Here is a 21696-nt window from a genome sequence, read left to right as displayed (position 1 = left end):
TACAACAGCATGCAAAATTCATGTTCTTAAGAGATTCGGGGAAAAATCCAGGCAAGTCCTGACAGAGGAATTGAGACATTCATGTGGCCGTTCAGTTGATCCATCTGCTGTTTGCTGAAGCTTCATCAGGTATCTTCTGAGTGGAAGGGTGGATGTCAAGAAGTCTTAAATAAGGGAGACAGGGAGAAAAGGCTGAGGTATGCAAAATTACACGAGAACTGGACTACAAACCAGTGGCAAAACATCTTGTGCAGGGAATCTAAATGTGAAATTTGGTTCAAATCACTTTCAATGTCTACAGGGTGGGGGTGGGAGGGGGCACAACCATGACTGTCTACAGCCATCTGTAAAACATGGAAACATCTTATCAAATTTGTTTCATTTTGAATGCAGGAAAGTACAGTACTGTCAGGTTCTGATCCACTATACATTACCATGTGGAAAGCATCTGATTGGCAACAGCTTAATTTTTTATCACAACAATATTTCCAAACACACCACCAATGTAGCAAAAACACTCCTTGATAGGAAAACACACAGAGAATTAGTACCAGACATGATTTGACCTCTCCAGAGCTCAGACCTCAGCATTAGTGAAGCCATGTGGGATCATCTTGACAGAAAACAGAACAAAAGGCAGCCAACATCCAAAGAAGAGCTTTGGATGGATGTCCCACAAGAAGCCTGGAGATCTATTCCTGAAGACTACTTAATGAAAAACCCTTTCATTTTGCCTGTGTTCAGGTATCATAAAGAAAAAAAAAAGAAAGATGGAGACTCTGTTTTTACCTCATATGCTGTATTTGTTTGATGTTTGCACATTTCATGAAATTGCTTCACCCACTTCTTATTTTCCCAGCAAAATATAGATATGAGCGATGGCTTGAGACTTTTGCACTGTAAATCAAATTACATTTATTTTTATAGAGGACAGCCAATTTTTATTTCTATTCATCACTTTTCAAGAATGGAAATGTCACCAAAAAACATATAACACACACACACACACATAATGCTGCATCCCAAACCAATTAAAAATGAACTGACATTTGAGTAGGTAGCAGTACAAACTGCGTTCAGTGTGCATTTCTGAACAGATCAGTATAAGTATATCAGTATAAAATAATAATTATTGTAACTTTTTTCAGAATTCCATGAGATGTCGACTAATGAACAGGGAAATGTGCTAAAAGTCAGTTGAAAATTTATTTTTAAAATACATTTCTGCATGCTAAAATAATGACACATCAGAAATAACAAAAATATACATAACATATACTCAAACGATAAAGCTGCACTTGCCATTCATTTTTCCGTATTGCATAGCTGTGAACAGAGGGGATGCACTCAGGCCACCGTGTACAGTCAGAAACTGTATGCACAAATCTTGTGACAAATCGAATATCCACACTGCATTATTATTTTGAGTAAGGACAAGTAACAATGTCTATGCAAGAAGCAAACTTTTTTCAGCATTCATAAAGCAAGCTCCTGCAATGACAAAATTGGAGTTATTGCGGTTTAATAAGCAGTTCACTTGGTGGCAGCGGTGCGTTTTGGTAATCTGGGTCTACTCGGTGAGAATAAAGATAAACGTGCTCATTTTGAGGTAGCAAACTGAAAGGAAATGAATTTTTTTTTTTGAACAAATATAACTGGTATCTAATCACTGTTTATTCAGCTCAAACATTCTATTTTATTTGGATTGAATAAATACTTGATTACTGTGTAGAACAAAGTGCACTGTCAACGATGGGGAATTATGCGTCTGTGGACATATTTTGACACAGGAATGCTAAAAACTTTGATCCCAACATCCAATCCATACAATGATTGTGCGAACTCTGTTATAATGACATGATTCACCTTTACCCCTTAGATATTGTGAACTCACACAAACATGTAAGAGCATATATTAAACTAAAATGGGTAAAAAAAAAGTGGGAATGAGGGGAAAAAAAATCTGTAACTTTATTATTATTATTATTATAAGGGGCTTAAACTGGAACTTATCAGACAATTCTACAGAAACTTTAATCCATACTGTATGACACTGATTTCTTTTGGCACACTCTTGGCTGCACTCTTACTCCTTCAGTTTGTTTTCAATGAAATCCTGAATCTTATTAATTTTCTCCTCTTGTTGGTCCAGGAGATCCATGATGATGCCCATGGGGGTCTTCTTTAGCCCAACACCTTCAATCTTGTTCTCCAGCCTGTTTTTCATGTTGCGAAGTCTCAAAGAGGCATGGATCAAGATTACTACGGGATAAACAAGAGCAGCCTATTAATATTGTTTCAGTAAGGAGGGGATAGAATACATTTAAGTATAGCAAGATTAATGTTTTTACTGAAACACATGTTGAAAATTGCCAAAACAAAATGTGATACTCCTGAAACGCAGACATTAAGCAGGTGTTAGGAAAGGTAAATCTTTTATTTCCATGTCAGACAGATACTGAATGCATGACATCAGCTAGTAAATGTGGTCCTGTCAACAACCCATAGCAACGAGTCAACACAAGCAGCAGTGGGCACTCCTCCTGGGAAGAATCAAACTGCCTCATCTGTCTGCCACAATGTTAGAGCTGCTACATTTGCTCGAGGAACCTAACCCACCAATTATCTGAACCACTCTGCTGATGGTCAGAGTCTAAAAATATTTAGAGAGAAGTAGCCTGTAATACTGACTTTATTTTACAATCAGCGTCAACAGGAAATGCGCATCAGCAATTCTGCACATACTGTTCAAATGCTTCAGTGACTCATCGCCACTCTCCCTGGCAGTTTTCATTGCATAACATTAGCCAGATGTTAGCAATATACTATAGGGAACGGTCTCAAGTCTGTACAAGTTGCGAAGTTCGAAAAGGTTCTTAATGTAACAAAGTTAGCACATTTCCCTTTCAAATGTCAAGAAACTGTGAGTGAACCAAAGAAAATTCCAAGCTTGATTAATCAGAATCTGAATACTTTTATAATCCCTAAGGAATGATTTTATGAGGAAAACTGCTCTATTAATGATATTAATTATCATAGAATGAGTCACTATTTTTTATATAAAATGACTAAGAGCTCAATTAATTCCAATATTATAAATTACAGGATATACTGTGTTTTATTTTTAAAGTGAGTAACCAGTGTAACAGATAAAATCAGGTTAACATTAGAAAGAAATTCACAATATCTTTATTGGGAAGATTTCAATCAGAGCTACTCTAATAGCCAGAATTTTTCTGTTGTATATACACTAACAAATATTCTTAGATACACAGCAGTCAGGCATAACATTATGACCACCTGGCTAATAGCATTTGCTGATCTGTTGAGGCCCTGACTTTAGGCCCTGAAGGTGTGTTATGGTATGGTATCTGGCACCAGGTGTTTGCAACAGATCCGTTAGCTCACTGGCTAATGCCTTTTGATCGACAAGTTATTGGCCAGTCAGCATATCCTGGATGCGCTTCCTTTCCTTTCTTAGAATGCCCCATGGAGCAAAAAGCAGGTGACTTGTGAGTCTTTTGAATTTCAATACTGATGCTTTCTCTGCTACATGCGCTGAAAGTATTAGTAACCACTGAATTTGGAGCACATTCTGCTGGACAAACTGTTTAATTAAACTATTTCTAATTAACCCCAAGCTAAAACAAAAACAATAATTAACTGACGCTATAATCAAAAAGTAGTGTACTTGTAGTGTTGTGCTGGGTGTTGACAAATTATCCAACATGGTGAATATCAAAATTAATGGAAAATGCTTGTGTAATATACTTACAGAGCAAAGGAAAGGTGATTCCAAAGATGAAGACCATGACTCCACCACAGAGTGAAAGCAGAAAGTAGCTGGTGACCATGACACCAATGACAAACAGAGTAGGGTTCTTCCTTTTGAAGTTCTTGATAGTGGCCTTATTTTCTCCTGCCCAGACTGATCCTGCAAAGACCAGTGCCACCACAGCTCCACCCAGGAACATGCCAAATGGATTCATGAACCTGAATATTGGAACACACACAAAGGAAACTGAAATGCTGTGCATTAATTTCACTACATATATGTTGTGGTAAGAAGTTTACATACACTCATCATTAGCATGAATGTCAAGATAATCTGGGCTTGTAATGATTTATTTGAACTGTTCTTTTTTCCAGACTGGAATCATTGTACAGCAAACATCATTACTCCATCCTAAAAAATAAATAAATAAATAAATAAATATATATAACAGTTCAAAGAAATTATTAAAAACTTAAAATGACAGTGACATTCATGTTCATAACGAGTGTATGCAAAAATTCACATAGACACATATTATATGTAATTTAAAATTCTTTTAAACAGCACAACCTGCTGGTGGTGGCAAAAATTAGTAACTACCACTTTGCTGTACACCAAAAGCGGCAAGGCCTGCAAGAGGATGTCGACTCACGATTTCCACTACATCATCCTGCATTCAAAGCAGCAGCTTGTATGCAGGAAACGGCAACAATGTTGGGCGGCCGATGGTCAAATTTAGCATAACTTTTAAATAAGGTTAATTTTACACAAGTTTTTACTGGATGTGTACGACATGCGTACAGTATAAAGCACCAGCTCAGCATTTAGGCCATCTAAAAACTTACTTCCTCTGAATGTTTTAAATGTTGGAAAGAGAGGACTTGTAGGCCAATAGAGGTTAAAACATCTATATGGCTAGTGACCATCTGACGACTGGAAAGATAGAAAAGAGCTTCACCGTATTAAACATTAGTAAACATAGCAACACAGTGCTAAATGCAACAAAAATAGCCTGTGTGGTCACAATGGGTGTGGATAAAAGGTATGCAAGAGAATTAAGCTCAGAGCAGCAGATGCTGGCCTGTCTGCGTTAGCCTGCTGTCAACCCAGGACTCACCCTACAATGAGGAAAACCACCATAGCCACGGCGAAGTAATTCGTCTGGTAGTACATCAGATTGCTGATCACTCTGTTGTTCCACTTTGCTAAGTCTCCGAAATCGGGCTTGCCGAATCGGTCCGTTCCGGGGAAAAAGTCGTCCCACGGTCTGAGGGGTGCGAGCTCCATTTTGGCTGCCATATCTTCGGCGTGTCGTTAAGCGACGCAAACAAACACAACACCACAGCACACGCTGCGTAATATTTTGACAGGTCAGCTGATCACGTCAGCGGCCTGGAGGAGGTGGCAGTCCGAAAAGAGAAACGCTCTCGCGAGACTTTAAACGAGGCTCAGTCTGCAGCGGCAGTTAACGGGTTTAGGACTTGTGTTTATAAAGTGCAGCAGTGCCATTAAAAAAAAAGATAATTTTATTTTTGATTAGTTAGTACCTAATACCAAAAATTTTAATTCAATTATTAATACAATATATCCCTTTTGCTTTGCTGTTTTGTCATCTTCCTTTATATTTATATAATTATAATCTTATTTAAATATATTTCTGTTCTGAATTTTGTTTTTTCAGTGTTTAGTTAAATTCTCTAGTTTTTCTATTATCTGAGTCCACTGTAATCAGGGACATCACCAAGGGGGTCAGAGAGGGCAAAATTTGCTGCCTCCCCAGTGCAGCGGCCCTGACTGTTTTAACATCCTTTTCTCAGTCGATTAATAAGTTCTAATCTCTATTTTACTACGTGCATTCTCTCTATTGTTTGCTATAGCAATAATAATAATAATAATAATAATTACTAGGAAAAGAAACAGATTTAATGTAGGCTAAAACCACAAAAATATTGCATTGTTTTAAATAGTGGACACGCTCTTTGGCAAATGCGGCATTTGTAATGTCCTTTGTCTCAAATTGTGTTCAAATTATGAAACGCAGAAAGAGAAGAAGACATCACTGAATATTGCTATTCACCTATGGATAATTATTATCTCTATATATGGCTCTTCAAAGACATGCAGATACGCACATATGTGTGGGGAAGGAACCTAATTTCTGAACCAGGAGAATTATATATCCCTGTATGCGCAGTGAGGAGTCGGGGCTGCGGCGCAGCTTTGACACTCGTGAATACAGTAGTCTCAATCGAGGACATGGGACCCTGAAAGTATGGCGGATGCCGAGGAGCCGTAAGTCGTAATTGATGGAAATTATTATTTTAACGTAGTTAAATGCTGCACCTTTGTCAGCAACCCAACATGCCTAAAGACAGCTTTATTTTTTTCTTTCAGGGAGAAGAAAAGAAGGCGAATAGAGGACCTAACTGAGAAGTTAGTGACGAATCTAAATAAGGGTCTCTGGCAGCAGGTTTGCGTTGCTAAGTGAGCAGCGACTGCTGGGCCAGCAGATATGATCAAATCAAACATTTTACCATGCACGCAGGACTTACTAACCCACCATTATATGTTTCTATAAATCATCCATGTGAAACGTGAATCCAGTTAAAGTCTAGAGTTTATTGCAAGGGTCGAAGTTGCATTGCTCAAATCAGCTTTCTTGCAAGACCTATTCGGTCTGTTACAGCCTTGTGTCTGCTTCATATCGCATGCATTTTTCTTGCAACCCCTATATTTTTCTATCTATATCTATCACCCCTCACCTGGGTAATCACTGTCCTTGTAGTTAAATGCAACATGGATATGCAATCTTGAGACACTGATAGAGACCACTTATTATGTGTTCATCAACAAGCCTATACAGGAAATATAAGTGCTGTAATCTTAATGCTTTAGTAGATTGAAACCTGCTTTATGACTTTTATCTCTATCAGGTTTCTTAATATGAGAGTCCTATTCATTTTGGCTGCTCTTTTTAGTCTTGAGATAAGTTAGAAGAAGTGTAAGCATAAATTGTGTTGTAATACAAGTCCAGTGCATCTTGTTGTGTTGTGTTGTTTGCCCAGAATGGCTGTAGATAGTGGACACAGAGATGGTGGCTGCGATTGGGATGGTCGTTGGAATCATGTGAAGAAGTTTTTGGAGCGACCTGGCCCATTTACGCATCCTGACTTTGAGCCAAGCACTGAGGTTACATGGAAATGTTTTTTATGTGCATGCTTCATATATTTGACTGAATAAGCCAAACAAGATAAGGCTATAGCTGCACTGTGAGGTTAGAGGGTTTTTAAAAATCTTAAATACCATTCTTTAAATATATAATATTTTTTTCATACCAGTCCCTGCATTTTTTGTTGGAAACATGCAAGATTCTGGTGATCGGAGCAGGAGGACTTGGTTGTGAGCTGCTGAAAAATCTGGTAGGAAATAGCAAGCTTGAATGCACGTTTTGTTAAGGTTCATCATCAAGTGTAAATTGAACAAATGCAAAGTCTTTTTAGTGGTTTAAATAAGTTCTTACATAGTCTTTCTTTGCTTCAGGCCTTGTCTGGGTTTCGCCTCATTCACGTGGTTGATATGGATACTATTGATCCGTCCAACCTCAACAGGCAGTTTCTTTTCAGGTAGGTTTTTAGCTTTTTTAAATTTCACCATGGTTTAATACCACACAAGTACTGATTATGCACAGTGTTTCATATATAATCAAAACTGACGTGTCTCTATTTAGACCCAACGATGTTGGACGACCAAAGGCGGAAGTGGCTGCTGACTTTATTAACAGCCGTGTCCCGGGTTGTAAAGTTGTTCCGTATCCTTTTATTGACAATTTTCTTTAAAAACAACACGGACTGTGTTTACAATATATGACATTTACTGTGTGCTGCTATCATGTTATCACCTTATAAATGATCTGCAGTCACTTTAAAAAGATCCAAGACTGTGACGAGTCTTTCTACAGGCGTAAGTGTGCTTTTCTTATAACGTGTAAACTTTAGCAGGTCTTACTAAATAGACGCCTGATAGTTTATTTTATTTTCAGAGTTCCACATCATCGTTTGTGGACTGGACTCCATCATTGCCAGACGCTGGATGAATGGGATGCTGGTACAAAATATAAATTAGTTGCAGTTTGTTTTTTGTTTTTTTTCCTTCAGGTTTTTCTTTACTCCCTTAAAGGGAGCAGCCAAAAGAAAGAGAGGAATAATAGTTATTTAAGAATTAAAATAGTGTGTTATTCAAATTTTTAAGTACATTATGAGATAGTGTCATACTTTGTCAATGCTGCACCGTGTATGCTTTCTCTTCTGCTGATAAAACAGATTTATGTGTGCAATTTATGATTGATTTGACCTTTTATAGATCTCCCTCCTGAGCTATGAAGACGGAGTCCTGGATCCTAGCTCCATCATCCCGCTCATTGATGGAGGGACAGAGGGCTTTAAAGGAAATGCTCGTGTCATTCTGCCGGGAATGACTGCATGTATTGACTGCACTCTGGAGCTGTATCCGCCACAGGTACTGCTCCCTTTCTTACAGATATTGATTTTCTGGTTTCACCTTAAAGATTTGTATATATTTTTCTGTTTTTAGTGTGCTCTGTGACAGAATTGTCTGCCAGCCTATTAACTTTTTACAAAGTTACATCTGGTGCTGTGTTGAGTGTGTCTGGGTGTGAAAAAGCAGTTGTGGGGAACAGGTGGTCCCTAATATTCCAATCTGCAGCAACAGCTGTTTGTTTGTTGAGGCTGAAAAGAACTATTTTAATTTGGAGAAAACTGTCACTTACATTCAGAGGATATAAAAAACAGCACTTAAGTAAGGTAAATAGAGATTTAATGGTTAAACTGATGGTTTAACGGTTAAACAGCTGGTAGCTAACAGTTTTTGACAATGTAGCTGTCTTAGTGTTGCATAGCGCATTTTAATCCTCGTATGCTTTTACTGATACTTGAAGTTTATTTTTGTTATAAGTCTTACTTACTTACCGGTGTGTTTTATGTGTTTTACCTCTTCATATCTTTCTAATGGTATATTTTTATCTTTGTAAAATCATTCTTCTTTAGTGGACTACTAAATATGTCCTGGCTATTCTGAATTCGCTTCATAGTACCAGGCCCATAGTAACAGCTTATAATGATCCTTTCAATGACTCGTTTTTGCATAGCATTAAATAAACATTTGTGATCCACAGATTAATTTCCCCATGTGCACCATTGCTTCAATGCCAAGGCTGCCAGAACACTGCATCGAATACGCCAGAATCTTACAATGGCCCAAAGAAAAGCCATTTGGAGGTACGCTAATATATTGACTTGGTAACCAGTAACACGTCATATAACCTGCCTTTGTTAAAATGAATACTAAGAACATGGGTTGTCTAATAGAAACAAGCTTAGATGGAGACAATCCAGAGCACATCCAGTGGGTGTTCGAAAGATCCAAAGAAAGAGCAGCAGAGTTTAACATTACAGGAGTGACATACAGACTGACTCAAGGTGAGCCTGGGAATCATTTGTTCAGCTCTATTGTGCTACATTTGAATTGTTATTAAAGTTGTATCTGTTTCTTATGTCACAGGTGTCGTGAAAAGGATCATTCCTGCTGTGGCTTCGACTAATGCTGTTATTGCTGGTATGAAAGTCCAACTTTTTAAGCTGGTAGCAGTGAAAGTGTTGTAATGTCTGGTGATGTAAAAGCAGCAAACATTCCTTAATTAAACATGCAGTTGTTAAAATGATGGTATTGGGAGATGTAGCGCTTGAAAAATGGTGGACATTTTTTAAACAACGTGTTTTGGTTTTTTAAACATATTTAGACTTGCAGCTAACAGACAGCTAATTGCTCTGCAGTTTTTAACACTGTGATCATTTACTACTGTACTTGGGTAGCTTGTTAACCTTAGATGCTAACTTTGCAGCTTAACTCGTTCACGTTTCATTCATTCACTTCTTTTGTTTTCTGTTTCTGTTCTTCGTAGCTGCCTGTGCAACAGAAGTTTTTAAGATTGCTACGAGGTTGGTTGTAAAAAGACATTTTGAGCCATTTATTGTAGTTAGCTGTTGATATATTTTTTTCTATTTTTCTCAACATAAACATCTCTTATTGTTTTTTGTTGTTGTTTTTTTTTACCAGCGCCTATATCCCTTTGAATAATTACATGGTCTTCAATGACGTGGATGGACTGTACACCTACACATTCGAAGCAGAGCGAAAGGTTTGTTTTAGCTGTAACTGGCTTTTTGCCAGCTGTGTAATGTATGCTCACCGAGAATATTCAGTGTAATCTGAATTTTCATTGATTGACAGGAAAATTGCTCAGCTTGCAGCCAGGTGCCTCAAGATCTCCAGTTCCCTCCTTCTGCCAAATTACAGGAGGTTTTAGAGTACCTGACAGAGAACGCCTCTTTGTGAGTACTCAGGAAGAACATTCTGCTCTCGGATTTTTGACACAAATAATGATCGCATTAAGATTTATTTCATTTCTTTCCCAGACAAATGAAATCCCCTGCTATCACCACAACTCTGGAAGGAAAGAATAAGACGCTGTATTTGCAGGTAATGTATTAAACCAATTCTGGGAGGAAAAAAAAAATTCATGACTTGTATCGTATTATACACCACAGGTAACCTAGGATTGTATTTTTATTCTAGTCTGTTAAATCCATTGAAGAACGAACCAGGCCAAACCTCTGCAAAACTTTAAAAGGTAATAAGAAGCTGATAAGCTCAGATTCTTAGAGTCCATTAAAAGTTGCATCTATAACATGTAAATCATGCTTGTGTAACAAGTCTTTTTTTCTGATGTAGAGCTGGGCTTGTCAGATGGACAGGAACTGGCTGTAGCTGATATCACCACACCCCAGACGGTCCTCTTCAAGCTCAATTTTACAGCTTGAACCTCCATTACTACAAGCAGCACTGATGCAACTGGATGCAAACTGGTCTCATGACAAAGTTACTGGGACTTTTCAGTAGCACATTTGATATAATAATGTAAATATGATCAGTAAGTTCTCACTTGTCAGATAGTGTTGATGCTATATGAATATGGCCATTAAATAACATTGTTTTTCTATTAGTAATGTTGTTTACTACTTTGTCAGTTTGTCCTGTGTTGACCTACCCTGTAGCTACTTCCCCATCAAATTAAATAAAAATAATGATGTGCACTATACTCTAATAAAGTTTTATTATCATGTGAGACTACAGTTTCATCTCATTTATTTGATTTAGAAGTAAATGGCATTTTCTTTGGCAGCTTCTGGGTTTTAATTTGATGGATTTCTAACAACTGGATTAGATGACAACTATCACAGTATATAGACATGGTGCATTAAGCTTTTTAATCTAGAGGCACTTGGATTGTCATGTGTTTTATGATTAATTCTATAACAACTGAAAAGTTCATATGAAATGCAAAAATTTGTTTAGTATGTTTATTTACGTTTTAACTCTCCCTAACTATGGAAGTGGTTGTTGTCTTTATATCTTTCCAAATTCCCATGTAGTAGACAAACTAAGACATCAACACTCATCACTGAAGGGAGTTCACGCTCTTCTTTACTATTGGCTACTATTAGCAGTACTAATAGCCTGGGAATAGGCTAACATTTGCAAATCAATGATTGCGCGACAAAAAGGAACAGTCATATACCGTAAAACTCATTATGGTGTTGATATAAACACAAACTGATAGCTGCTCCACTTAATCGTTATTCTTATCTTAATCACTATCCCGTTTTTTTTTTAAAAATCTCGGTTTACATTGTAACATCGTGGAAAGACTGTATAAATATATATTGTGGGATGTTTTACCCTTTGCAACCTATTAATTAAGAACATTCTTCAAACCTAAGAAGATAATATCCTGATAATATATTTGACAGTTTTTTTCTAGTTAAAAGACAAAAAAAGGTGGAAACGAATAAAACAAAAACAGGACTCTGCCCTCCTCAGATGCAGTTTATCCTCTCCGTTCACTGTGTGACAGGATGTCGATACTCACTTTAAGCTTCTTATGGCGCTAATGAAAGTGGCCACATATTGCTCGGGAGACAGATGGCTTGTGTCTTGATTAAGATTTAATTTTCCTGACGGGAATAGCTGACAGGCTTGTCCCGCTGTGTTCACAGAGCAACACATCTCTCACATCGCATCCTGGCTGAAAGGTACAGTGTAACTCCGGGGAGAGCAGATGATGTGTGAAGGTGCAGCTTTTCACTTAGCCGGTGTGTTGACTGTAATCTATATCAGCTGCAGGCTCCCCCCCCTTCTTCTTCCCTTTTCTCGCTCTGATTCGTGCCTCTTCAGAAAGTGGAGAGTAACATTTGCAGCGAACTTTACCAACCTCGCTGAACCGATGTGATGCGCTTGCTTTTAACACCGACACTGATGATGACTTCAGCAGCGGTTCATTATACACATCAGTAACCTGAGCACAAGTAAGTAGGTGAATTAAGAATTTATCCATCAAGAAAAATTCAAATTCCAGAAGCAAAACTGATGTAGATCGTTTATGTGAGATCGCATCACTAGCAGTGTTGGTTCAAATACTAACAGGAAGAAAAAACAAGTTGAGTGTATGAATATATAGATATTCGTTTGTTTGTTTGTTTGTTTTCAGAAATGATGCATTAAAAGACACGACTTAAATGGAAAAAAGGGAAATTTCCCTCACTAAACTAAAACTGATTGCCGGTATTGTAGTGTTTACTTTTCCCACACATTTTCTGTAGAACATTTTAAACTGTCTACTTGACAAATGAATTAAGAAAGTAATCCACAGTTAAATCAATGATGAAAATCATGCTATAATGGCTATAATTGGAGCCTTAAACTTTATATGAGGGGGTTTAGTGATGAATGAAAATGCCTCAAGCCATCTAGCGCAATGATGCATTGCTTGATGCCACATTGCTCTGTATAATTTATTGCTGTAATTTAACATAAAAGTCCATGTCCCACTTTATTTTTTTCTGTGCCTCATGTGGAATACAGCTTGTTTTGGAGGAAGTGTTTAGCTTTGCACACAGAGCCGTTCACAGCTGAAAGGATAATCTCAGAAATGAGTGCAAGGACCTACTCTCATCTGCCTCTCATCAGGCTTTTGTTGGCATTTCTTTGATTTGCCTTGGCTTAGCTTGGTGATGTCAGAGTCATAATCGAGCAAATAGATTCTATGATCTGGAGGACCACTTGTCAGAGTGAGAATATATCAAAAGAGTTTAATATTGTATTTTGAATTTGTTTAATGAAAATTGTCTCTTAAAGTTTGCATGAATATTTTTTTTGTGCAGACACTTGAAGATGAAGATGAACATAAGGACACAAGCATTACACTGGGGTCTCCTCCTTTTGTGTATAATGAGCCTCTGCATCCAGCTTGTGTCCAGTGGCAACCAAAGCTCCCGAGGAAAGACAGGTAAGACCCAACCAGACCATTGGCACCCCCAGAGGAACTCATTATGGCTTTTTGGTCACTATTGTGTTGGTGTGGTAGACAGTTAAAGGCCCAGTGCCACCCTAAGGCATGAGTGCTAAACCCTCACAGACTTAATTGTTGTCATCTGGTAAGGAATTGGAGGCTGCACATGCTCAAATACAATAATATTTCATACTGTTGTGAGTGGGACTTGCTATTTCACATTCTTATTTTCTTCATCACAAAAACAGCCATAGAGAGTAACTGCCTGATTTGAACATCTTCCAGTCTTTACCGTTTAGAAAGAAGAAAAGGCAGTTCTTGCTCTGCTCTTAACACAAGCATAATTGGGAAAAATTGAAGTTAAAGTATTACAAACAAATAAAGTAAGTCTTATATGGTATATGTTTTTAATGCCTATTTACAGTCTTTTGTTGTTGTTGTTGTTGTTGTTTGTAATGTTAGGGTATAACATCCCAACACGTTGGACTATTGGTAGTTCAAAATCTGCGGAAATGCAGACTTGTGGAAAGTTTGCATAAAGGGATCCAAATGTCTGATAGGAGAGAGCTCCCATCTACTTGATGATTTCAAATTGGGACAGTCCTAAACCTCTCACGGTCTGAGCAGGAAGGTGCATCAAAGCCTGTGAGTCTGTGAGTGTAGAGACTGGGACTAGGCTAAGCTTTTGCAACGAGATCCAGAGAAACATTTTTGCTATTTTATTTTATTTTTTTTAGATGTAAATATGTTTTCATGTCATACAGAGCTTCATAGTATGTCTTCAGAGTTCTAAAGTAGTGATTCTGTAGAACATTCCCTCCTGAGGTTATGAATTCGTTAAACCATATCAGCCTACTGTAGTTTGACCAATTTCCAACCTAGAGGTCAGACCCCCTCTAAGTGGTCAAATGTGTGGTTTGTGAAACATATTAGATTTAATTTAATTTTAAGATTATGCTATAACATTAATAGTCATGTAAACAAAGATTACAATTAGTCTTTTTTTATGATAGCAGATCATGGATCTGACCAGGTACAAGCAGACAATTATACAGTTGAACTGCCACATAGAAACTGTTTTTGTGAGGGCTCAAATGAAGAAATGATTGGGAAGCACTACTTGAATCTAATTTTTAAGCTTATACAGTGTTATTCAATATGATGTAACAAAGAAGTAACTATTGACCTCTAGCTGTCAGACAAATGCAGCTGAATAAAAAGGGCATATTTGTGACTGAAATGCTATGGAGTAGAAGTCCAGTACAGAAGAAAATGGATACATTTCAGTGAAGTATATGAATTTCTACTTAAGAAAATACACTCACAAACAACTGCAATGTTAAGCCCTAAACCCATCTCTATGTTTTGAATAATTTTGCATTTGGCATGAGTGCTTTAATTGTAGTCTGATTTAAAACACCGTTTAATTATGAATTTCCAAATCCTGCAGGTATTGTTGACCATGGAGCCAGCCTGACACCTTTGTTCAAAATTAGCAATATTCATGCCTTTTTTGTAGGCTTGTTTCTCCTGCTCTCTAGCACCCCTTAAACTGGAAGTTCAGTTTTAAGTGCAGCAGAATGACTCATCAGTGATAATCCCTAAAAGCAGCATTCCTTTATGCAGATTTCTGTGCAGAGATGCAGATGCTGCTTTGAAATGTCTGCTCGTGTTCTTTATTATGCTAATTTCTGATAATGTGAAACATGAAATTAGCTTACTGAACATAGTGATAATTGCTGCTAATATGTTTGCAGCATTTGAAACCCCATCCCCCTGCCTGGTGCATGAGTGCTGGTGCATTTCCTCCACTTGGTGGTGCTGTAGCTTCAAAAACAGCAAAATTAGGTTTAATCAATAAGAACTAAACTGTTTTCTAACTGTAACAAAAGATTAGATCTCAGATGTCATTAAGCCTAGAAGTGATTGCCTATAATTCTGTCATTTTTAAAAGATTAAAATCAGCCAGGCTGCCGCAACCTGCACGCAAAACTCAGCGTAGAAGATTGGTATCATTCCCTTCAAAATTTCTTTCTCAGGGTCATCACAGGAGAGGACAGGGACTTGTGAAGTGGTTGCTGCTCATCGCTGCTGCAACAAGAACAAAATTGAAGAACGCTCTCAAACTGTCAAGTGCTCCTGCTTCCCAGGACAGGTAGCAGGGACAACAAGGGCTCTGCCCTCTTGTGTTGAAGGTAATATTACTAGGACCCTCTTTCAGCTCTCTTAAACTGAAATATTTCCTCATGACATGCATGTATTACAGGTCAGAGTAGAGTTAGTTTCACTGGAGTCCACTAATACTGAGGCATTTAAGAATCATAAGAGTGTGACATTTGACTGAGATGCTTTTTCCAAACAAGGCCTTTTTTGAAGTCCTTTTGTCTATAAAGTGACCTTTTGCTGTGTTCGTCTCCCCCTCCAGCCTCTATTGTGCGACAGAAATGGTGGTGTAAAATGGAGCCGTGTCTGCAGGGGGAGGAGTGCAGAGTCCTCCCTGACCTCACTGGCTGGTCATGCATCTCTGGAAATAAAGTGAAGACCACAAAGGTGAGCAGAGGGCCTGCAATAGTCTGAGGTTACATCGACACAATAACTTTTTCATCTTAAAACAATGTTTTAAACATTATTCACCCAAATCAATATTTTAGTACAAAATCAATTTCACTTAATGCATGCATACTTGTATCACACTGATTAGTTATATACATACTGGATATGTATTTTGCTGGTGTAAACAGGAAGCAGAGGATTCAGAGGAAAAAGCAATGGCAAAAAGTTGCTTTGACTGATAATGAAATCAGTCCAACAATAATGAAAATGTTACAGAAAGTTGTTGCAAACCTAATATGGTAATGGAAAATTAGTCCATCTTTAGTGGAAGCCATACCAAGCCAGGAAAGATCCATCCATCCATCCATCCATCCATCCATCCATCCATCCATCCATCCATCCATCCATCCATTCATCTTCTTCTGCTTATCCAATTTAGTGTTGCGGGAGAACCAACATATGAAGGATGAAATCCTATTATTTTGGGCTAACTGTAATATTTTGACTTAATTTTGTGATGTAAAAACCCACTCAGTAAGTGTACATCTATAATATTGTTTCTGCCAGTTTAGGACTATTCATAGTTCTGGAATTTACAAACTAAAACTGAGTCTGTAATGTCTATCTATGTTCTCAGTCATCCAGCCATGCTAGTCTTCAGCGTTTGAAAAGAAGGCAGCCGGACTGATTCTGTATTATTTCCCAAATTCTACATTTACAGCTCTGTAGAGAATGAACCAGTTCGGACATGAGCCCTAGCGGTTGTAAAAATTACATATTTTAAAATGAAAATAGATTAGTGTGGGTGCACCCAGAGTCACAGTGGAAGCAGCCCTACAAAAGAAATAACACATAGTGACTTTAATTTCATACATGGTATTTATAGATGCTTAAATACAGTCGCACAAAAAAATCTTCTCCATTTTCACTGTTCACTTTCATGCAAACAGGGTCTGACAAACTTGTGAATGCTCATCATAAAGCTTTATTTTAGTAAGCACTCCTTTGATGCTCAAAGATTCCAGAATCAAGCATAATCACTGCTCCCAGTGCCCATATCAACCCCTTTGCTTGCACCAGGCACAGTGGGCTCAGAAACCCTAATTCTATAATCTGGTGAATGATGGGGCCAAGAGGACAAACATGAAATAAGCTATGAACTAATACCAAAGCAGTAAAACCCATGTAATTAAATCTGACGACCAAAGGAAACCCCACTGTATTCAAATAAATAAATAAATAATTAAAATGCACATTCTCAGAAGTTGCCTTTTTGATCAGCTGTATTCTATAAATGATTCATAGTAGAGAATATTTTATAGTGAGACAGGGAAAGTGAACACATGCAGCATATAGAAAGTGATCATTGTCTACAGAAGTCATGTGATCATCAGATTATACTCCCAACAGAATAGAACAAAAGCACATACTTTTGTCCTTTTTGCTAACCCCTGCATTTGTTACTGTCACTGAGCTTTTTGAGCCTTTTGCTCACAGATCGGGCATACAGTTTAAAACACTTTACTGGCTGCTTTACTTTAGACAGTAAATAAAAACACACTGCTCACTTCTGGTTTAGCACTGTGGATTTTGCTGTGGAAATTAACAGCTGTCTCAAACAGATTTTTATCAGCAATATGTAGTGTACGCTAATGAATTTGCTTCCTTGTTCACTCATTCACTTCTCTGCATCTAATGGATGCTTAATAGCTTAGTAAGCAGTAAATTGAAATTATGCGCACTTAACATAATTTTACATCATCATTGACAGCTGTTTGCAAATTCTTGAGATAGAGAGTATTTCTCTTATCGCAGCACCACACGCTTTCTTAGAATTTGGAGAAATTCAATCCCTCACAAGCCATTACAGATACTCAGCTATGATTGGGGTAATGAGCGGAGTTTAACGAGGGATAGATTGAAACTAGAACAAATTCGACAGTATTTAACTTGCTTTTCAGATGTACTGAAATCATTGTGATGGAGAAAAATCAAAATGTAATTTTCTTTCATTTCTGTTTCATTTTCAGGTGACACGGTAGCAAGACAGAAGCTCCAGCTAATCAGTGCAAGCCCATACTGGTCTGCCTCGGTCAACTTAAATAACATTACACTGTGAGGATAGTGAATGCCCCGTCAGATGGAGCACAGAACAATATAGATTTAATTAGATATGGCTCAGCTTTGCAGAAAATCATCATTTTAATTTGCTTTGTCTTGGAACAATTTTGGTTTGTGTTAATGCCATGGCGTAGAGAATCTATTAGCAATTGACCTGGGATAAAATGATGCAGCACCTTTTCCAATCCAAATGAACAGCTTTTGCAAAAGTCTATCATTGTGTTTTGCGCTTGATATTCTGGGCACATTGCGATGCACTCAATCAAAGTTTGGATGGGTCTGCTGGAAGACACTTAAAAAGAGATTTTGTGGATTTTCAGGAGGCAGAATGTGAATCCAGTCAGTGGCCTGTGACTCTCTCAAAGCAGAAGCCAACAAATTCTGAGAAATTTATTATTATATAGCATTTGTAGACAACCCTGTCTCTTAACTTACTCTGAGTTTCATAAGAGGTCCGCTCCCTTTCCACAAAGAAGCACTCTCTCAAACACGGCACGAACACACACACACACACACACACACACACACACACACATGACTATGCATACACAAAGGCTGCTTTTTGACTCAACTGGTTGGACGGGCCACCACCTGCAAGGCTGTGATGGCATGCACACAAGCATGAAGCTCTGATGCAAAACAAGGACTGTTTGAAATGCTAATCATGGGGAGAAAGGGGAGAGAAAAGAGAAGAGGTTCTTCTTCACTGCTGAGAGTCTTTACATCATGCTTTTTTTTGTTTCTGTTTGTGCTCCTGTGGCGGGGACTATGCTTATAGTAATGATGGGAAACACTGACAGTTCTCTGCCTTGAAGCAAATCGTAGCCACTAACACAACACAATGTTTACCTTTATTACCACTTCATCACTTGTCCTCTTTATATAAATAATATTCCTTCTGGACCCACCTCGATTGCCTCTCTTTTATCTCTTGAGTTCAGGCAGATACTTTGCAATTTACCTTTGAAATGAAGGGACCAAAAAAAATGAAAATAAAAACACAAATACAGTAGCTGCAAATCATTCCAACTTCCAGCATTAGACTTGCATGCATAACAACCGCTGCAAGTTGAAAGCAGCTGAACTCAACATAAGACGTTTATGCATGATTTATATTTTACATGTTATTGTTTTAGTAGTGACAAGAGTCTTCACTGAAAGGTCTGAAACTCAAGTGTTTACACGTTGGCTATTTTGTAAGCGTTCAGGTTTAATTCTTCCTTAACTCTTGCAGTGCTGTGAATTCATTTTACAGGATGCAATATGTAAATCTAAGATCATGTAGCGATACAGTATTCAATCACGCTGGATGTTTTTTACTGGTTTTAGATGACAGTAGTATCTCATGGAATCTGTAGTTCAAAAGTTCATCTCCTTTGTGTTTCTTCTTTTCCTGGAAATTGTTTTTATAGCTAAGAAAATAATTCAGAGGATAGCAGTGAGAATAGAAACATAGGGCCTTTGCAATGCTTTCCAGATGTAGATTATTATATGCATACATCTTAAGCAATGAATGTCGCATACAGAGCTCCATATGCCATGTTTATGTTGATCTCATCGAGGTATTTAGGGAATACCACCTTTCTTTCTTTCTCAAATTGTTCTTTTTTCATGAGCTTGCACTTAAATGTGCCTGATGGGACGTTTTGAGATTCTTCTGATTTTGAGATTTAGATTTCTTTATTTGTGACACAAAACCCTTCTTCTAAATCACTCTAAATGTGATATGCTTTTGAGTATTTTGTAGGTTCACTGGCTAGTTTTTAACCATTCTGACAGCAGTATTACAAAACTGCAGACCTTGTAAACTTGTCTGACATAGTTAGGACAAAGTAGGGTGATGGTGCTTTAACATTTGCACTGTTTTTGTATAAAAACTATAGGTGCAATAACAGAAACCATTTAAAATGTAATGCAATCCATTGTACAACTGTTATATATGGCTATACTGAATGAATATACTATACAGTCGTGTTGGGATTTAGTGCATTTGTTCAAGATATACAAAAGAGTCCTACAGTGATCTGCAATATTTATTTGTTTAATTTAGCTGCACGTATAACTCAAAAACTCCAAACATTCTGTGGTAGTAAACACAGTATCATGGGGGTTTTGGAGTGTCAGACTGACAATATATGCAATCAGAAGCTACTACCTCAGGCATTAGAAACAGAAATTATCGTTGCAGTCACAACAGTTTTTAATAATTTGTCACTCTTGATTTTGTTCAATTTTGACAGCCGACGCTTCTCTCAGTGATGCAAACTCTGGGAATAAACCAAAAAATATTTATTTACTCTCAAACCCTTCAGAAATATGGATTGTGAACGCTATCTTGTTAAAGATGCTTCTCAGTGACTGATTTAACTCCTCAGGCTTGAACTGAAAATGAAGTTTACTCACAGAAAGATCACTGGGAGTCTTTTCAATGTTCTTGCTCATTGAACCACATTGTACTTTTTGAATTTAAAATAAAATTGTATTTTTAAAGTTCCATAATTCCCAAACTGTTCTTGAACTGTTTGTGAATAAATATTTAGAATGACCAGGAATTAAAATGGAAAAAAAGACACATCTGCTGGGAATCCCTACAATCTGCTGCATCTGTACTTTTTCAGAAAAAATACAGGATTGAACTGTCATGAGTTTACATTGTAACATAATGTTTTGTCACGTACTGTTTGGTCATATTTTGTGAAGTAAGAGATTTGGTTTTTAAAAATTTCAACAGGAACTAACTTAGTGTAAAAAAAGTTTGAAGTAGGTAACAGTACTTTATACCCCAGGGGGTTTTATGTCAACGGTGACAGCACACATCCTCAAATTTCTGCCTATATTCCTAAAATACCAGTAGCACTCACAGCTTTATTTTCTCTGATATATTTTCAAAGGAGCTGGTGTGACATTCATTAGGTAACTTTCAGATGTGTCTCAGATAAACTGTGATTCATACACACACTCACACAGGGTCTTAGGAAATTTCAGCGCTGCTTGATTACCTCTTATCTGAATAAGTAAAGTAAAGTCAGTCACTTTATTGCTATGCTTTTTCACAAATTAAGTCGAAGCTCTCTCGGCACCTGCCATCTAAACAAGAATCACATCCCCCCCAAAATAAAAATGAAAGCAGCCAAATGAGTTAATTAAGGCGGGTGTTATAGGATCTGCACTCTTAGATGGGAGTAGCTGCACACACGAAATAAATGCTCTAAAAGCTGAGGCAAATAATCAGAAAATTATAACAGATGAGAGGATTAAAGATCCACAAGATGAGGGGGAAAAGTAACCTCACTTTTGAGATGTTATTCCAAAGGAGTAAGAGAAAGCTCGAACATTTCTTTACACTTGATTCTCACAATTCAAACCAGACTCACAAATAACACGTTTCTGACAGCTTATATGATGGGAGTTTCCGGATGATATGTGACGGGGAACATTTCCTCTCTTGTGGCTGTCTGTTGGGGACAGTAGTTCATGTTCACTAATAGAAAATAAACTGTCCTGGGGCTCATGAAAAACATAATGGAAACACTGTTCTATTCCCCTTTAACAACTTTCACCTCATCTAGAGTTGACAGTTATAATAAAAAATGTAAACACACTTCTCATTCTCTGTGTATAACTGCAGAGTGTGTGTGTTTGTGTGTGTGTAAACTGAATTAGCCTTCTTTAATAAGAGACAGCTATACAGTAAAGGCGACTTAAAGCAATGGTCTCAATGTAGTCTGGTCACAGCTCGAAGCTTCCATCTATTTGCTGTGTCGTTATGCAGACATACTATCTCCAAAAGAGATTATATTCGTGCTTAATTAAAACAGACAGC

General features: G+C 37.6%; 3 protein-coding genes across 5 annotated transcripts; 2 read left to right on the top strand and 1 right to left on the bottom strand.

Annotated features, from left to right (window-relative positions):
* Positions 1–778: 778 nt before the first annotated feature.
* LOC309697942 (PRA1 family protein 3-like) lies at positions 779–5144 on the bottom strand. The gene is made up of 3 exons (XM_082520168.1): positions 4893–5144; positions 3776–3993; positions 779–2262 (listed from the first exon to the last, which is right to left on the bottom strand). The coding sequence occupies exons 1-3, from the start codon at positions 5072–5074 to the stop codon at positions 2087–2089; spliced, it is 576 nt and encodes a 191-aa protein (XP_082376294.1). The 5' UTR covers positions 5075–5144; the 3' UTR covers positions 779–2086.
* Positions 5145–5985: 841 nt separating this feature from the next.
* LOC309697653 (NEDD8-activating enzyme E1 catalytic subunit-like) lies at positions 5986–10976 on the top strand. The gene is made up of 18 exons (XM_082519731.1): positions 5986–6067; positions 6170–6208; positions 6841–6964; positions 7114–7194; positions 7316–7398; positions 7503–7583; positions 7692–7735; positions 7815–7879; positions 8135–8290; positions 8967–9069; positions 9160–9270; positions 9353–9406; positions 9753–9789; positions 9908–9989; positions 10082–10182; positions 10267–10330; positions 10427–10481; positions 10583–10976. Exons 1-18 carry the CDS (start codon positions 6048–6050, stop codon positions 10669–10671), a joined length of 1389 nt encoding a protein of 462 aa, XP_082375857.1. The 5' UTR covers positions 5986–6047; the 3' UTR covers positions 10672–10976.
* Positions 10977–11784: 808 nt separating this feature from the next.
* Positions 11785–21422, top strand: LOC309696523 (chemokine-like protein TAFA-4). Of its 3 annotated transcripts, none has more exons than XM_082517781.1 (5): positions 11785–11943; positions 13072–13196; positions 15239–15394; positions 15625–15749; positions 17783–21422. In XM_082517781.1, the coding sequence occupies exons 2-5, from the start codon at positions 13082–13084 to the stop codon at positions 17792–17794; spliced, it is 408 nt and encodes a 135-aa protein (XP_082373907.1). In that variant the 5' UTR covers positions 11785–11943; positions 13072–13081; the 3' UTR covers positions 17795–21422. The 3 variants fall into 3 exon arrangements, with proteins under 3 accessions (XP_082373907.1, XP_082373906.1, XP_082373908.1); XM_082517780.1 differs by having other exon boundaries at positions 11785–12216; XM_082517782.1 differs by lacking the exon at positions 11785–11943 and adding an exon at positions 12906–12978.
* Positions 21423–21696: the final 274 nt, after the last annotated feature.

This window comes from Aulonocara stuartgranti (genome assembly GCF_965226115.1).
Source record: "Aulonocara stuartgranti genome assembly, chromosome: 20".
In the NCBI taxonomy this organism is placed as follows: domain Eukaryota; kingdom Metazoa; phylum Chordata; class Actinopteri; order Cichliformes; family Cichlidae; genus Aulonocara; species Aulonocara stuartgranti.
This window is presented reverse-complemented; position numbering and strand designations above follow the sequence as displayed.

What these genes read in the sequence shown, in the direction of transcription:
- LOC309696523 (XM_082517781.1), top strand. Translation starts at nt 13,082, where the DNA reads ATGAAGATGAACATAAGGACACAAGCATTACACTGGGGTCTCCTCCTT. An exon ending in AAGCTCCCGAGGAAAGACAG is followed by an intron (nt 13,197 to 15,238) that starts GTAAGACCCAAC and finishes TTTCTTTCTCAG; the next exon opens with GGTCATCACAGGAGAGGACA. An exon ending in TCTGCCCTCTTGTGTTGAAG is followed by an intron (nt 15,395 to 15,624) that starts GTAATATTACTA and finishes CTCCCCCTCCAG; the next exon opens with CCTCTATTGTGCGACAGAAA.
- LOC309697653 (XM_082519731.1), top strand. Translation starts at nt 6,048, where the DNA reads ATGGCGGATGCCGAGGAGCC. An exon ending in ATAGAGGACCTAACTGAGAA is followed by an intron (nt 6,209 to 6,840) that starts GTTAGTGACGAA and finishes TTGTTTGCCCAG; the next exon opens with AATGGCTGTAGATAGTGGAC. An exon ending in GACTAATGCTGTTATTGCTG is followed by an intron (nt 9,407 to 9,752) that starts GTATGAAAGTCC and finishes TGTTCTTCGTAG; the next exon opens with CTGCCTGTGCAACAGAAGTT.
- LOC309697942 (XM_082520168.1), bottom strand. Translation starts at nt 5,074, where the DNA reads ATGGCAGCCAAAATGGAGCTCGCACCCCTCAGACCGTGGGACGACTTT. An exon ending in GTGGTTTTCCTCATTGTAGG is followed by an intron (nt 3,994 to 4,892) that starts GTGAGTCCTGGG and finishes TCCAATATTCAG; the next exon opens with GTTCATGAATCCATTTGGCA. An exon ending in AATCACCTTTCCTTTGCTCT is followed by an intron (nt 2,263 to 3,775) that starts GTAAGTATATTA and finishes TTTATCCCGTAG; the next exon opens with TAATCTTGATCCATGCCTCT.